The sequence below is a fragment of the Agelaius phoeniceus genome, chromosome 1 (genome assembly GCF_051311805.1).
Source record: "Agelaius phoeniceus isolate bAgePho1 chromosome 1, bAgePho1.hap1, whole genome shotgun sequence".
Classification (NCBI taxonomy): Eukaryota; Metazoa; Chordata; class Aves; order Passeriformes; family Icteridae; genus Agelaius; species Agelaius phoeniceus.
The window spans coordinates 119,596,066-119,613,369 of NC_135265.1; the positions used below are offsets into that span (position 1 = coordinate 119,596,066).

Sequence of the window (17,304 nt, forward strand, 5' to 3'; positions counted from 1 at the left end):
TTTAGTTTCAAAATTCTTTTATTGCAGTTGCATAATAGAGATAAATATCTAAGAGCAAAATCCAGTAAGTCCCATTTATTTTCCTTTGGAACAATTCTGCGAGCTGGTTTATGATAAAGAACAAAAAGTTGCACTACATTTAGGAACATTTTGTTCTTTAAAACTGGTCAGACAGGTGGGAAATATTAAGGTACTACAAATTAAATGAATAATTTTCCACTTCAGCTTCATTTCCCTAACTGAACAAGTCCAAGCAAAAGAAATGATGGTATTTTCTGCTTTGGAGATACATATCAACTGATAATGCACTTCAAGCTATATTAATTTGATTAAAAAGTTTATCCTTAATAACCTGAGACATCAATCCATGTATAGCTTCTATGGTGGTCTTGCAGCTGAAAAACAAGCATAAATTCAATGTTGGACAAAAACTGAACTGAACTGTCATTTTCCTTGAAGATATCCAGCTGTTTTGGAAGTTCAGGGTGCCCATAACCCCATGAATCTTAAAAACTGTCCAGAAAGGAACAGTCACATACAGCAATTTAGCTATTGTTGCCAATACCTTTTTGTTACTTAAAAAGCAAACTAACTGTACACACAAAACCACAGAAATAACAGAAAGCTTTGTCTTGCAATTTATGACATCTTACATTAACAATAGCAAGTAGGCTCTATGGTCATCTGAACAAAGAAAAAAAAATCCTTAGGGGAAGGGAACTATCAGGTGATATTATCAATACCTGCAGGCTCTCACTGCTCTCTACCTTTATCTCCTTTGCCCAAGCCCAGGACAGTAATGTACAGTAACCATGGTTCCTCTGAGAAACTTTACATGGAACATTAAAGAAAAGTTTATAAAACAAATCAGTTATTGGTCAAAATATGTAATGTGAAAAGCAAAACCTTCAAAGAGCTGAGAGGATTCCTATTGATGCAAGTTTTCCCCAATGTCTGCCATAGGGCAATGTAGTGTCAAACTAACAAATAAAAACAGACTGTAGAAATGCAAAAGATGAATCAGGACTGAAAGCATGGAGAATCAGGGACAAATTACTATTATACAGATAAAGGAATCCTAGGGAAAGCAAGCTTGGAGCTCAACTTGGCTGATGTATGTGTTCCCTTAGAAAATGGCTTAGAGATGTGCATGAACAGTAACAGAACTTATCATACAGCCCAGTGCAAGCACCTTGATGATAATGCTTTACAGCACTGTTCTCCCTAAGCAGGTATGTCTAACAATCCTTTAGTGATCTTTGCAGCCTTATTTCTTCAGAGTAATTTAGGGTGACACCAAATTAATTGTCCTGTGTCTGCATAGGCCTTCTACTGACTTTTCTGTTAGGAAAGATCACTAATTGAAGAAAAGCATGCATCTCTAAAAGTGTTACACTCAGTTTTGGGAACTATGGTAGCTTTTGTTGCACAGGAAAGCAGAATTTTTGACAAAAACAATTCCTTCCAATCCCTTACAGTTTATAAACTAACTACTGATGAAGACTAAATAAAAACAGAAAAGAAAAATGGCTAGAAAAATTTGCTGCAACAAATAAGTAGTATGATCTGAGAAAGAGCTATTTCTTAGAATAACTATAAACATGTGAGAGCAAGGGGAAAATAAAATGCAGTCAGTTTTATGTGACTCCAGACAGTAATGCAAACTTATCAGCAACTCCCTCCTCCTCATGTCTTTAAAGCATTGCTATTCTGTTTCCCTACAGGAACTGAGACGTATCACTTAACCTGGCTGCTATGAGTTAGCAACAGCATTAACTTCACTGCAAATGTATTCTGCAATTAATATAAATATTAAATGAGTGTTAATTTTTATAAAGTCAACCCCCCTCCAACTTGATCATGTTTGTTAGGAAACTTGTAAGAGCTGTTAACTTTCCAGAAAAATAAACAAATGTGTGTCAGGAGGAGAGAATACCAGGAAACTGTTCTGTTAGCAAGATAAAGTGATGGGGAAGGGGACAGAAACCCTCAAAGTCTGAAAACATGCAAATGCAAACATCCCAGATTTTGTTCAATTTTTGCACTCTGTTCCAAGGGATTCTACAGAATTGTTTCCTTATTCAATGTAATGACTACATCTCACTCAGAATACTCCTAAGATGCATGCGAGTTCTGCCTTCTCCATAGATGGACCTGAGTTTGTACCACTGTATAAAGTGCAGTATTTCTTGGTTTTCAAAGTCTGAAATTTGCCAAATACAATGTACTCGAACAACCCAGCTGTATGAGCTGTTGGGTTACAATTAACCTCTGCTAAAAGATTTTACTTGGAAAAATGGTGACTCTGACATGATATAGTCTAAGCACACATATAATTCTTAAGACTATTGGGAAAGAGATGTGAGTATTACTGAGGAGCAACTTGTGTACTTCAAAGCTCAAAATAAGCAGAGCTGATCACCAATAAACATAAGGAAAACTGAGGGAAAATACTGCAACTTCTTTGAAATAATGTTGTACACCTAGTGATAAGAAGTTTATTAACTTACAACAGCAAGTATTTGCTGTCAGGCAGGGTAGCTAAATATAAAGGCCAGAATATCTGTAAGGTACTTCTTAAAAAAAAAAAAACAGCAAAAACCCAAGCTTTTCTTATTTCTTAAAAAAGGTACATTAATGAAGAAATAGGAAAAAAAGAGTTCATAATTTTTACATTAGTAATAGTATTAAACAAGTGTAAACTAAACTTACTGAACTGTTAACAGAAGTTCTTAAAATCATGTTCCATACCATAATTTCACTTACTGTGAGTTTCAACCTGATTGACCATAAAAATGTGCTAATTTCTAGCAAAGTTACAATTTTGCATTAGAGAGAAAACATTTTTCTGTTTGCCAGATACAGATGGAATTTTAAAACTTTTTTGTTTAATAAACTGGAGTTAAATTTATCCCAAACCCCATAAAATTAAAAATTCGTTGTAGTTTTAATAGAGGCAAGATTTTCTTTAACTTTCAAAAACAACTAGTGACTTCTGGAGTCTTTCATTTCTATCTATAACCTAATTCTTATCTCTAAGCTTCTCAGGTTACAATTACAGGCATGAGAAAAGTTTGAAACCAAATAATACTTTTTACACAAAGAACACATGGATGTGTTATCTTACCTGTCTCTTGTTGCTTTTGCAAGTTTGTCTTCTGACTTTTTGTCATGAGTCTCTAAACCCAGCATGAAACTGCCCCTTCCAAGCTGAGCTTCTGACTGTTCTAATTTTTCAGACAAATCAAAGACTTGGCCAGTGGTATAGTCAGCATTCTTAGGAGAAAGAAAGTAATCAATATTTTGAATTTAGGCTATAAATTCAAGCATTTGTACACAAAATAAACCACATCTGTGAAACGTTTTTAAAAGTGTAGTGCTGCATGTTTGAATCTATATCTGCAATTGAAGTGATATAGAACATGAGTGGTGGTTAAGAGAACAGAAGCTGAACATCTGACAAATGCTCAATCCCTAAAGCCTGAATTGGGTTCTTTTTATCACTTTCAATCCATGCCCCAAGTTAAGTAGGAGTAAGTAAAATTCAGTTGGTTTTGACCAAGAGAAAAAAAATTGGCTTCTGCAGAGGAAAGGTTTTGATGCTCAGCTGTTACACTGAAGGTTTACCTGTACTGTTTCTGTTGTAACCTAGTTTTAACAGTTCCATTGTTTCTTTTCTCTTAAATTTTTACTTATTAAACACTGTTATTCATTGCAGTGCTCTATAGATAGAAGGTTAAAAAGTATTTAAGACAAAATCTGAATATATAGAGAGAACTCAGTAAAATTAAACATGTTTAATTTAATTTAACTTCTACTTTTACAGAGCAGATATGAGGAACATTTCAGTATTTATGATTAGGAAAACCTTCCCTTCTTGTTTTATTGGACAGATTCTTAATGTGGGGTCTATATCTATCAGTGTTCTATTAAGCATTTTACAGCAGAGGGTCTGGCTTTCAGGCTCATGAATGAATCAATGCACACAACTGTGGTACTTACAGTGAGCAGACTAGAAGAACTGAGAGTGTTCACCCAGTACTTGTTCCACAACAGCTCAAGCAATTTACGATCCAAAGATGATTTAAAGTATGAGACTTCTAAAGCATAATACCTTTAAAAACAAACATGCAAACAAAATAAGTGTCCATCTAAGTATGTCTTGCTTGACTGTCACATCCAAAGTACATGCAACTCAGAAAAATCCTTATCAATGGCAAATATGTTCAAAAATTCAAAGCACTTAGGGTTAATGCCAGTTCCAATTCTCTGTATAAGTAATTCATATATAGATTTAATACACAATCCCCACACAAACTGCTGTGTTCTGTTAAATGAGATTGCCAGAATTTTTAAAATGATTCTCTTAACAACATATTCCATGCCTGGGTTCTTCAATACTGTAGTAACTTACAGATGATTGTAGCTTTGCATGTAACACTTCTAACTTCTTGAGGAATGCCTGGTAGCAGTAAATGTTACAAACAGGCAAACAATCCTACATCCTACCACACCTATTTTGAAAGCCAGGCTTTAGTGGTGTTATAAATTAACACTCCCAGTAATGCAAGAAAAGGATCTGCACAGCACTTGCCCCTTCTGAGAAGAGCAGTGGGATCACAGCCTCCCCAGTCCTGCTGATCAATCGACATCTGACCCGACAAGGCATCACTACTTAAGTGCTCAGAAATCAGCTGCTAAAGCTTTTAGCCAGGTTCATCTTTGTTCTGCAGGGTTCTCCCTTAAACGTCTCCTGATAAATGCCACTAACCCCATTTTCACAAAACCAAGAGTGCTAAAGCAACAGTGAACTTCAAGATTTGAAACACTACAAGAAATTTACTTTTCCAAATTGAATCACTAACCTAAACACAAACACACACACACACAAAAAAAAAGTTAGTAGTTTTTTTGTTACTTACTGTTTACAATGCACACCGAAGTCTTCTATTTTATTGAGTGGAATAGTCTGGTATTCAGAGGGACCTTCATCTGGAGGTTTATAGCCCTAAAAATTTAACAAATGGCAAAAATGACACAGTAATTCTGAGGCTTTTCAAAATGCCTAAACTTTACAAAAAACTTTCTAGTTAATGCAATTCTAGTTGTTTTTAGTTGTTTTTTTTTTTTTTTTTTTGTCTAGAGAAAATGACATTTCCCTTAGTAGTCTGAAATTTGGAATTTTCCTGGATCTCAGGTTTACATTTGGCTTTACTAGGTGTTCTGGTCATTACATTTGCAGGTTTATCAAAAGCAAACTAGTAGTCATAGTTGAGTTTTTTCAAATGAGTAACAAGGCAAGCTATGATTAGATAATTTCTTAGATCAAAGAAAGGGCAAACTTCTTCTTAGACAGTATTTCTCTACCTGTTCTTGGAAATTTTGAGGGAAGATTTGAGAAGAGGGAACAAACATCCATGGATATGCCTCAGAGATACCTAAAACTTTCAGTGGCTTGTTGAGCCAAGATGGTGCCATTCACAGCTACTGACTAAGCAAGAACTGCCTGCAGTCCACTGTGAGAACTCCATAAAAATATGCTTCTCATCTGCATTTTCCAGATGTGATTTGGTTTTCAGGTACAGGATTCTTCTCCCTGTTCAAAATTCTCTAAGTATTTATGAAGAGATTTTGTCCACAGAAGTGAATATTCTCCTGAATCACAAACTGTTCTAAGATATCTTATGTTTTTGTCAACACAAAAATAATGCCTGGACCTCTCACAATCATTTTTGTTAATTACAAAATTTAATTTTTATTAAGCAATTAATTTTGGTAACTATTTTATTGGATGCCTGTCTGAAGTTCTTGATGAGTCACTCACAACTGGGTATTTAAAAGATATACCTGAACTTCACTGGACTGAAATTAAATAGCATAGCCAGAAGTATACATGAGAGGATTCCTTTGGAGACCTAGATCTCCAATACTGATGTGATTTCTTAGTTTTAAGCCTAACCCACACTGTTTAATTAATTTTTTTGTACATCAGTCTGTGAAGATTCATAATATTTATTTGAAAAAGTTAAGTAGATAGTTTTGAACCTTCCTTTTCTAAAATGAAAAGCAAATAACAACATATTAAACATGTGATTAATATTTGGTTTTAGGTCTAAAAATAAACTGAGAACACCTAACATAAAACAATTCTGATGAATGCTACCTACAACTATATCCATTAAAAACAGCTATATAGAGATACATAATTCTGGGACAGCTCCACAATCTGGACAGTGTAATTGATTTAACACTGCCAAAACTCTATGAAAACCAAAATAAAAGTCAACCTTTATAAATGTAATCCAATATCCAAAGGCATGCAGAAAAAAGTGTATGGACACATTTTCCTTTGGAATGAACATTCAGTATGGGACAGCAGACCAAACTCAGACAATCATTTAAAGACAGTTCAGTGTTCACACACTAGATAATTCTCAGTAATTTTAGCCATTTACCTTAGGATATGTCCTAAAAGCTCCAAGATTTACTTTTCCTGCAGATATTGTTCTTGTTGGATCAATCTGTAGAAATACAGGTAATACTCATTACATAAATTTTATTATTTATTACAGGCTTAAATTAAGTTTATAGTAATTTTATTTCAGAAATGCAATTCATGCAAATTGTGTTAGTTCTGTCATAAACAGTACTTTTTCTGTTGGTATAAGACTCTCTAAAAAGATGGGAGTATCAGTAACCTGCAGTGAATTATTTTTTAAACTAATTTTCCTTATTTCCTAAGGAAATAATGCTTAAGAATGATACCATAACTGAAACAATGCAGTGAACATGGTCTAGCCAAGCAACACGACTGGTTTGCCCAGTATGTGGCCAGCAAAGCAGAAGGAGTGGCACCAGTTTAAAGTGTGGATCTAACACCTCATCATACAAAGTACACACTGCTGAAATGCTAAGAGACAGAAATCCAAAAATCCAAAAATGATTCCCCTCAACGTGATTTGCTGTGCAGGGTTCTCACCACCAGCCAGTACTTACAACCACTGCTACGAAGGGTTCCTGAAATTGCTGGTTAAGCATCTGGGTACTGACGTCGATGCCCGAGAGCCAGCAGCCGTAGCCGGGGTGACTGTGGTACCAGCCGATGGCATTTTCCAGGCGTCCCACCTAAGAAAGAGCAGGGAAGGAACAGCCCCGGCGTTCAGCTCCGTTCCCAAAGCACCGCTGCCCTCCAGCGGCACTTCCCGCACGCTGCAAGGCGCGCCAGGATAAACGGGAACTTCCATGCATGGTGAAATATTCCCTAGAAACCATACGAGCAGCACTGGCATTCTCTGCTGCGGCTGCTGCCACGGCACAGAGGCCTTCAAGGAGCCTGGAGCTCCTTCTTCGGTGACAGCTGGAGTACAGAAGGGGTTCCACACAGCTGGATGGTGAGCAGCAGCTGCTCAGCAGGGCTGAGAAATTTCTTAGTGATATAACACAAGTATATCTAACCTCACATAATGTAGGGACCATCAGTAGAGAATTAATTATTTAGTATGGTAACATATCTCACAGGCATATACTATTAGATTAGTGGTAGGTTTAAAAAATAACTTCAAAGGCATGCTTTCAAACACCAGAAGTGACAGAAATTATTGCCTGGAGACAGGTTTAAAAGCCAAAAGATGAATTTTGGACAACTTTTTCCCAGATAAAACCTCAAAATAGGAGTTTCCAAATAATACACCTGGCGATCTCTAAAAATGCTGGAAGAGAAAGGAGCAAAGCCAAAAAACCCCAGGAGAATAAACATCCAATGAACTGAATTTTTGTAATCCTCTCTAAGGAATTGTTTACTGGCTGCTCCAGTAACGATGAGACAAAACACCACAAACTGCCTGCTTTATTTTTTAACTGGTGAAGAATATTTATATTTTCTTTGCAACTCCCATGAGAGAGACCAACAAAACACTAAAGAAGGTGTGTTATTTTTCAAAGCCAAATGATACATCTGAACTGCATTAAGACCAGCTCCTGTCCATGGAGAATCAAGTAACTGGAATGGCAGCATCTATAAAGCACTTCTATAGGGGGATATATTAACCAGCACCTAATGGTAGAAAGAGCTGTTCCAGGAACAAGTGCTTGCCAAAATCAAATATGAAATAGCCAGCCCAAAAACTCTGCCAGAGCACCAGGAAAGCTGAGTTATTTTATTTGCACATAAGTTCATTTTCAAAATCATCAAACCATCTACAGACAAAACTGAACAACATAAACAATGGGAAAATAAACATTTCCTGTCACATAAGAACTCCTACAGAAACCTGGACTGTTTTAAACATAAAACAAGCTGTTTACAATTTTATGCTACATATTTACCGCTTTGAAATTTGGTATTTCTACCTAAGAATGGGATTCTATGAATATATCTGTATCTAAAGATATCATGACTGTATCTTTAGGCAAAGACATCTCTTCAAGTTACCTACTTTTTGCAACAAGAGTATTAGCATCACAACATTGTTTTCAGAGAAAACAAACTAGATTAAATGAATTATTTCTGCATTTTCTCACAGGGATGAATTATTTAAAAAAGTCCCAGAACATAAATATTTCTGCATTATGTTTACTCTTTGCTGATGTTATGATTCAGCCTAATGCACATCCATTTCAATATCTTCAACTCCATGTAAGGCTATGAATATAAGTCCAACTCTCCAAAAGAACCCAAATACTCCTCTGTTATATCCACTTAGTATCTAAGGGGCTTCTAATTTTAGCTGGTTTAAAAATCAGTGGGTCAACTGGGTATCAAAACTGTTTGAGCCTGGAGAGTTAAAGTTATTTCAACTCTTATTTCTAGTATAGAATTGTCCTGTATTGGAAGAGGCACATCAGCAAATGCCCTGATGTGCTGTGCTGGTTTCCACATCAGAGCCAAGCTGTATTTCTGTTATCCCTCTGCACATGAGAACTTCACTGTATAGTCAGCTTTAATATGAGGTGGATCTCTGAATAGAAAGTGACAAAGATGGGAAACAGACAAGTCAGTCTGTTAATCTAAATTTCCAAAAATAAATATGAATAATTAAGTTCAACTGAAACTGATTTATTCCTTCAGTGGCATTTTCTTCACAAATATGTCTTTTTTAATGGAAAAGAGCAGCATGCTGGACACTAAGACCTCAGAAGAAGGTAAGAATAAATGTCATAATTCTGATCTACAAATACTAAGTATGTCCAATGCACACATAGATTTAATTTTGCATACTGTTTTTAGAAAGAAGTATCAGTTATTTTAGAGAAACACTCTCTCACCCAGCCAGCAGCCTCAGCCATAAAAACACTTCCTCAGCAATGAAAATAACTTACAAAGGAAAGGAGAATGCACTACTTTTCATAGAATCATTGAGGTTGGAAAAGACCTCCAAGATCATCGTGTCCAGCCTTTGATTACCTACAGTAAGCCAGGGAAATCTCTATGTGACAATGTTTACAGGCCCCTGCGTTCCGTGCTGCTGACATAGTTCTTACTGTCATGTTTGAGGAGAGACAGGACAATGGGCCAAGCACTTCATCACTGGGGGAGGGAGGAAGCCAGCAACCCCCCAGGGATGTTCCTGTAGCTCACCAGACGCACAGGATCTCCACGGGGAGGGTCAGACACCGCCTGCCAGCTCTCCTTACCTGCTTGGCGTTCTCGATGTAGGCAGCCATGTACTCGTAGGCGGCGGCCTGCGCGTTGACGCGGGTCTCGGTGCCCTCCACGGGCAGGGCGAAGCTGTCCATGATGATCATGGTCTCCCCGTCCACCTTGCCCAGCATGAGCCCCATCACCTCCAGATTGCCGCCGGACCTGGCGTGCATCACCATCTTCAGCAGCGCCAGCGCAGAGATCTTGCAGTACTTGAAGTAATGGTGGCTGCAGCAGCGCAGAGGCCGCGGAAGGGAAGGGAAGGGAAGGGAAAGCAGAGCCCTCAGATCAGGCCGGTGCTCCCCGCCCAAACCGCCCGCCCGCTCCGCTCCGCTCCCACTCACTCCTTGGTCCAGGGCTTGGCCGCCAGGATCTCCTGCTGCTGCTTGCGGTCGTACTTGTAGATCTCGTCGATGCTCTGCGCCTCCTGCATGTTGTTCGCCAGCTCCCAGGTCTTCTGCGCCATCCCGCTCCCGGAGGCGCCGCTCCCCGCCGCCGCCATCGCCCCGCTCCGGGCCCCGGCCCCAGCCCCAGCCCCTCTCCCGGCCCCGCTCCTCCGCACCGGGCCGCCGGCGGAACCAAGCGCGGCGCGGGGGGACGGACGGAAGGACGGACAGACAGTGGTACGGTCCGCGCAGGCCCGGCGCGGGCGGCGCTGCGCCCCCAGCGGCCGCGCTCGGCTCTGCACGCGGCTGGGCCCGACCCGCTCGCCCCGTGAAGCGGCGCCGCAGAATCCCGACCCCGGCCGGGCCCAGGCCTTTCTCACTGTTTATCCATTTGTTTATTGACTTATGCTTTTTAAATTACTGTGACCAGTTCGGGGCTACTCAGTACGAGAGAGACACGGAACATCTGGAGCGGGTCCAGCGGAGAGCAACAAAGATGTTTAAAGGACGGGGGCATCACTTTCGCGAAGGAAAGGCTGAGGAAGCTGGACCTGTTCAGCCTCGAGAAAGAGAGGACTGAGAGGGGGTCTTATCAATGTATATAAGTATCTAAAGTGGGAGGCGTCAAGAGGATGGAGCCAGGCTCTGCTGGGGGGTGCCAAGCAATAGGACAAGAGGCAAGAAAACTGATGAACAGGAAATTCCCCCCGAAGATGAGGAAGAACCGCTTTCCTGTGCAGGTAACCAACCACTGGAACAGATTGCCCAGAAAGGTTGTAGAGTCTCCCTCCCTGGCGATACTCAGGAGCCGTCTGGATGCCATCCTGTGCCGAGTGCGCTAGGGTAGCCCTAAATGAGCACGGAGGTTTGACCGGGTGACCCTCTGTGGTCCTTTCGAACCTGCCCTACTCCGGGATGCTGGGAAGCCCGCCCGCTGTCCCGCCGCCTCCCGCTGCCTTTCCCCGCCCGGGAGGAGGCGGAGGCCGGGTCGCGCCGCCCTCCGGGGCAGCGGGGGGCGCTGCGCGGCGCCGCCCGCCGGGTTCCGGGGCGGCAGTAACGCGCGGGGCGCCGACGGAGCCGCGGCTGCCTGTACCGGTGAGCGGGCGGCGGGGGCGGCGCGGCGCTCGGGGACCCTCCTCGCAGCCTCGCCGGGCGGTTCCATCGCCCGCATCGCTCACAGCCCGGAGCGGGCGGCGGCGGGAGCGAGGGGGGTTCGCTGGGCAGCGGGACGGGCTCCGGAGCGGGACGGGGCGGGGGCGCGCCCGGGGCGTACCGCCGGGTCTGGGGGGTCCCTGCGGGGGCGGCGGGGCTCGGCTCGGCTGGGCTGAGCCGGGCTCGGCTGGGCTGGTCCCGGCCCTCCGGTGGGGCCGCTTGTTGTGCGGCCGTTGCCTGACAACGGCGCCGCGATCCGGAAAGGGGCCGAGCCCCGAGTGCCGCATCCCCGCCCCGCAGCTGCTCCCTGGGGCGGCGGGGCCTCCGCGAGTGCCCCAGAGCTGCTGCCCCGGAGGGAGGGACGGAGAGAGGGCGGGAGGCGAGCGCTGCAGGCCGGGGGAGAGGCGCTTCCCCGAGCTGTGGCTCTTGGAGAAATAAACCTGATCTCCTGGGTCTGAAAGTTTTTCGAAATTAGTGTCTTTTTGGATGAAACTACGTGCTCTGAAAAATAGATAAGGCCTGTAGTGGAGGGAAAGTAACTCGCGAAACTTGTTGCTTGGTTGTTCAGAGTATAGATTGCCTCCTCAGTTGCGAAAAAGTCGCGTTGCATTAGTCAAGAGTTTATTATTTGTGAATGGCTAAACCCTGGAATCTGTGCTTTTTCAGCAATGAATTTGAAAGAAAAGTACATTATTCTAAGTGCCATTCACAAGGGTACAGAAGCAGTCAGTACTGATTCCTTAGGAAGTTTGAGTTAAACTTTAAGCAATGTTTCTTAATGACACAATTAGTAGCCGTGTAACTTGTAAGTACAATTACCAAACGTGGCATCCAGTTGCTCTTTCAAGGCATTTACCTCCTTGCCGGCCGTGCTGCAGTTCACGTGGATAGGAATTGCCATTTTGCCGGTGCTCCTGGTGATATTTCAATATTATGGTGGCTTAGAAGAGACGAAATTTGCTTGCACATGCTGATTTTAAATTTTGTGCGTTTCCCTGAACAATTAGGAGGGGAAAGGAAAGATTAGAATGGAATACAGTAACCATCGCTTCAGGTGATAAAGTAGCTACACAATACGTAGGTAAATAAAGTACATACAATACATATGCACATAGGTGTTTTGGATACCTTGAATAGAGAGACATACATTGTTAACTCTCTTTGGGCATAGATCCAATGAAAATCTCGTGTTCAAACTTGACTTATTGTTCTTGAATATCTGCATGCTTTCTATTGCTTGGTATGCTTGCTTAAGTTGAAGTCTACCCAGGTGACTCTAATTACTTAGAGTTGCTTTTGTGAAAACTGAATAAGGAGAAGAGGCTATGAAAGTCAAAAATCTTCTTGAAGGAAAAAAGTATGTAAAAATATTTTATGGGACGTTTTCAGACAGTACATGAATATATAGCAGCAATATGTTTAATGGAATTTCACTTTGAATAATGCATTGTTTTGGGAATGCAAATTATCCAAGATTTAAAGTTGCAAGAGCTAAATAAAGGCTGATAGATACGTGCTATCAAACTTTTTTTTAGAAATATCATTTACAAAATACTCTGTTTTCCAAAAAGCTAGAAAAATATACTTACACCTTGTAATTTTGAGGGCATATTCTGACTTTCCCTTTGCACATGCCCATGGAGCAATATCTCCCAGCTTGGTTTTGAATCTGCTACTTTTACTAGTAATTGCAAGGATCCAGAAATGCACAAAAAGAATTCAAAGGCATTGCTAAACTGAAAATAAATGATGTGTTCTGAAATGGTGTTGTCGTGTCAGGCTGTGCCTCAGTGTGTTTGTGCAGCCATGGGAAGTTAGCGTGAAGTTGACAGTTCCCTGTGAGTTTGGTGCTGTCACCTCCAAGACAGTTCACTGCACACCTGGGGGCTGTGGTAGCCCTCATCTCACATAGAACTGTGTTCTTTATTTTTATTGTGATTAGTCATGATCTCTTCACATGGTACAGTAGATGATAAAATTGACTAATAGTCAGTAGCATATTTGCTTACATGCTGGTATATTTTTGGAACTTAACAGTGTATGCTTCACATTGAAGTTGTCACTCTTTTGCTTAGAATAACCAAGAAATTTTTCTTTTTTGGTATAATATATTCTTTTTGCTTGTCTCATAAAGTTTGCACTCATGCATATTTTAAGAAGATCAAGTCAAGTAGAAGGATGTTAAGACATAAAATGTCTAGATATTTCCAAGAAGGATTTGGCTACACTTCCAGGCAACTGTGCTGTGTTAAAGGTATGCTGAATCAACAGTGCTGTAGCATTAGTCAGCTCAGTGTTCTCCAAGGCCTGCAGTTGCCAGCTTTCTTCACACCAGTTGAATTTTCTGTGGAGTTCAAATGTAACTGTTTTGTCTTTGGTTTTTAATTTATTATGTTGCTCTTTTGGGCAATATCATAGGAGTGCAGAATGCTGGAATATTAATTGTGTTCCTCATGCTAGTTAGAAAATAGACTGCAAGGACTCCTTTCCTTATGCTAGCTCTCAGAATAGGTTTGGTACCATTCCTATACAGTGATTTGGAAACAGTGCTGGAGTTTTTAAATGCTGTTGTAAATAGAGATAGGAAATATAGATCTTACTGTCAGTGAGTTTTTGGAAAGGCTTCTCTCAGTGCCTCCTACATGTGGTAATTTTCCTCTTGATGACTGTGCAGCACTGGGTAGGTGATGAGACCAACTTATATATTTTTTTATTATGACATTGTTTCACCCTTTCAGAACAGTTTTTTTCATTATTGTTATGTAACATAATAGGCTAAATAAAATTTACCATGCCTGGAAACTTATCCTCTTTCAGATTTCTTTTATCCTTTATCAGTGTGCAAAACTAATGAGATTAAAGATTTAGGACAAATCAGATGGGGGGATTTATTTTCAGCATTGATTGTCCTGTATTACCACTAGGAATTGTAAATGGGTTGGCCTAGTTCTGCCTCCTTTGTAACAATATTATAATTTTATATTATGAATCAAAAAAGAGAAAAAGTTTAAAGGAGTACATTCTAAGGAATACATCAAGCAAATGTATTCTGTAAATTAATTTAGCATGCAGTTACTTCACCTTATCTTATAGAATTTGTGCATTTTTTATTTCCATTTTGTTTCTACTGAGAATCTATCCCAGTCTCTCTGGACACATTATTTTTATGTTTACCTGTGGGTCACCTTATTATTCTTGAGGGGGTGGTTTGGGGTTTTTTTGTTGCTGTTGTTTTTAAGTTCTTCAATCCTCTTCCTGAAACGGTTTTCTAATATACCTTTATCACTGGCCTCTTGTTTACTTCAATCACATAAAGATACTGAATTAGCCTCAAAAAAACCTGCTGTCTTCATTTAGATACTGGATATGATGGGATTTTCCAGGAACCTGCATAAACAATCCTTTTGCTTAAGCTGCATGGAGTGATTTGAGGTTCATAATTTTCTTAGCAATTTCATCTCATGATAGTAAGTTAAGCAAAGAATTAATTGTGGGATTTGGTCCTTATTTTAGACTGTGCATGTGTTTTGCACTTTTTGTACATTTTTCTAATGATTCCTTCATCCTTCATCCCATGTTTACTTTTCTGTGTTTTCTAATTTTGATTTTATAGCTCACTAGGAGTAAGCTTGTGCTAGTGTGTGGTGAAGGGTCATTGGTAGACTTGCAGTTAAAACAACCAACCCCAAATATTTCAACCATGTTAGGGAAAAAAGATTAGAGAAGTATCTTCAGTCTTGTCATCTGGAATCTCTGAATTTTCTCTCTGGTGAAACTTCAAGTAGCTCCTCCATGGATGGGTTTCCCAAGTCAGTTGTTTTGTTGACCCAGCAAATATCTTAAGGCTCGTCGTTCTGAGGGAGAAATTTGATTATTTTTAACTGCTGTCTTAAGCAACAATAATTGAGCTTTACATTTTTGAGGCTCTCATGTAAATGCCACATTCTACATCTTTTCTGTAACCTAGAAATGATGGCAGATGATTTAGAAAAATTTATTGAAGACCAGAAGGCCAAGTTGGCACAAGATAAGGCAGAACTTGAAAATGGTCCACCTTACATGGAAATGAGGGTAAGAGTATTAAAAAGCTTTCCTGAATTTAAATACTTCTGTTGCCAAAGTCTTGACTGAAGCTTGTTTTTACTGTGCTCTTAAAACTGTATTTGTTGTTAAAGAATGTATTAAAGATTTATCTATTCAAAGTAATTTCCTACTTGAGTACTTTGTATCTTTATGTGGATTTTTAAAAACCTGTTTTCCACCAGGCATACACGGTAAGATTTGTGTTTTGTGAGAGAAGTTTTGTACATGGCTTTTATAACTCCTTCACCCCTCCCTAGGGAAGCTGATTAGCAGGGACCTGTCCTCTGCCCACCCCAGAGCTTGGATGTTGGAGTGGGAATGGAAGGTATAAATATCCTCAAAATTTCTGTTCCAAATACTATGAAATATAAAAGGCAAATAACAAAAAAAAAAAAAAAGTTCTTATCATAGTAATTTTAATGTGTCAATCCAGCATTACTATCAACCTGTCTGTTCTCCAATGCTAATAATTACATTACAAATGTTGTTCATTTATGTGATATTTCCTCTACTTTGTGATGCAGTAAGGCTTTTTGTTTTGTTTTCAGAATAAGGAATCAGAGAAGCTTTCTGAAACTAGCAAGATGTTAATCTCCATGGCTAAAGAAAATATACCTCCAAATAGTCAACAGAACTATCCTTCAGGTATAGTATATTTTTTTTTATTATGTCTTGTATATTTAAGTAGCATTTAATTACCTTTGACAATTTTTAGAAGGGTATTACTGCTTTGTGTCTTTAATGATTAGGATGATCATTGTAATTCAAGTGCATAATAATTCTTCAGTCTTCCAAAAGTCTTGGCGTTGTATGGGATTTTTTTTGTAGTTAGGATTTTTTTTTTTTTTTTTTTTTTTTTTTTTTTGGGTGGGAAATATGCCAAAAGCTGTCTAGTTCTTGCAAGGTAGGGCCATTAAAAATACCCCAAATTAAGGAAAAAAAAAAAAAAGAACAACCCAAAAAACTTGCTTGCCAGTCCTTGATAGGTGATGTGTCCTTTCCTCTTGTATTTGGGTGGAGCAAAATCTTTGAAATTCCATTTTTCATCTGGACTTTACTGCAAAAGAGTACATTCCAGGGAAGCAGGGCCTCTTTCTTTCAGCCTCTTAGGAGTCCTAGTCCAACTTGGCTAAGATGCACACAGTTGAACTAATTTTTCTTTTAAATAGTGTCTTTCAGGCAGTTTAAACTGTTCCTATTGCTTTTGTAATTTTGTTACAATGTAGTTATTCCTTGTGCAAGGAAAAAACAAGTACTTAATTTTGATTGAAATCTTAACCAGGTGAAATAGTTAGATTTATTTTGATGTGGCTACCAGCTTAATATCTGTTTTCTTTATATATTGTCCTTTTTCTTCTTTTCTCTGTGTTCTTTGGGACATTTGATTGGAAATGTGTGATAGTGTTCTTCATTTTTCTTGCTTGTCTTCTGTAGGCACTGCTGTTTTTTCTAGCTGCACTTGTGTAGCTCAGATTTGTCCTGAGAGTTTAGAGCTTTTCTGCACCCTATTTCTTGTTGATAATTAACTCTTTCATGTGTGTACACTTTGGGCTGTTACCTCATTAATATTCATACTGTGCCTACTGTAATTCTGGTGTAATTCTGCAGCTTCCAGTGGGATGGAGCTTGAGCTTGTCAATCTGTGGGTCTGAACTGGTCTTAGCTGCATAAATAAAACCATGGTTTTTATAGGGATGTTCTATAAATAGAACTTCCAGCCATCAGCAAGGCAAGCTGCTCAAAGACCTTTAGAGGAAAACTTCACTTAAAAGTACTTGAAATGATAATTGAATATTCCTTGCCTCCAGAAGTGATAATGGATAAACTTGGTTAGAGGGCAGCATTTGAAAAGGTATCTATCACATATTTTTGGCAGTTTTATTTGGTTCAGCAGGTTATTCCTGGTGTTGGTAATTCTTTTTTTGACTGAGAAAACATATGATACAGAAAACAGAACACAAAAGGTAGTATCCCACTGGCTGTGGCAGACAGTAAAGCTTTATTAATATTAAAATAGTTTTGTTTCTTGTTGGAGAGCTATAA

The 17,304-nt window shown here is 39.7% G+C and overlaps 2 protein-coding genes across 12 annotated transcripts in view; one reads left to right on the top strand and one right to left on the bottom strand.

Moving 5' to 3' along the window:
- On the bottom strand, positions 1–10,243 carry COPS5 (COP9 signalosome subunit 5). Its single transcript, XM_054640220.2, has 8 exons — positions 9,985–10,243; positions 9,634–9,868; positions 6,997–7,125; positions 6,456–6,521; positions 4,923–5,008; positions 4,003–4,114; positions 3,128–3,276; positions 1–395 (listed from the first exon to the last, which is right to left on the bottom strand). The coding sequence occupies exons 1-8, from the start codon at positions 10,140–10,142 to the stop codon at positions 311–313; spliced, it is 1,020 nt and encodes a 339-aa protein (XP_054496195.1). The 5' UTR covers positions 10,143–10,243; the 3' UTR covers positions 1–310.
- Positions 10,244–10,294: 51 nt separating this feature from the next.
- CSPP1 (centrosome and spindle pole associated protein 1) overlaps positions 10,295–17,304 on the top strand; it is a 63,597-nt gene continuing 56,587 nt past the window's right edge. For 5 of the 11 annotated variants that reach the window (XM_077186270.1, XM_077186263.1, XM_077186265.1 and 2 more), the window contains exons 1-3: positions 11,386–13,432; positions 15,146–15,249; positions 15,810–15,906. In XM_077186270.1, coding sequence (XP_077042385.1) covers positions 13,219–13,432; positions 15,146–15,249; positions 15,810–15,906 — 415 coding nt within the window. In that variant the 5' untranslated portion in view covers positions 11,386–13,218. Of the gene's footprint in view, positions 10,767–10,960; positions 11,122–11,382; positions 13,433–15,145; positions 15,250–15,809; positions 15,907–17,304 lie in introns of those variants that run through there. The other 6 variants (XM_077186254.1, XM_077186282.1, XM_077186273.1 and 3 more) reach the window with 5 other exon arrangements.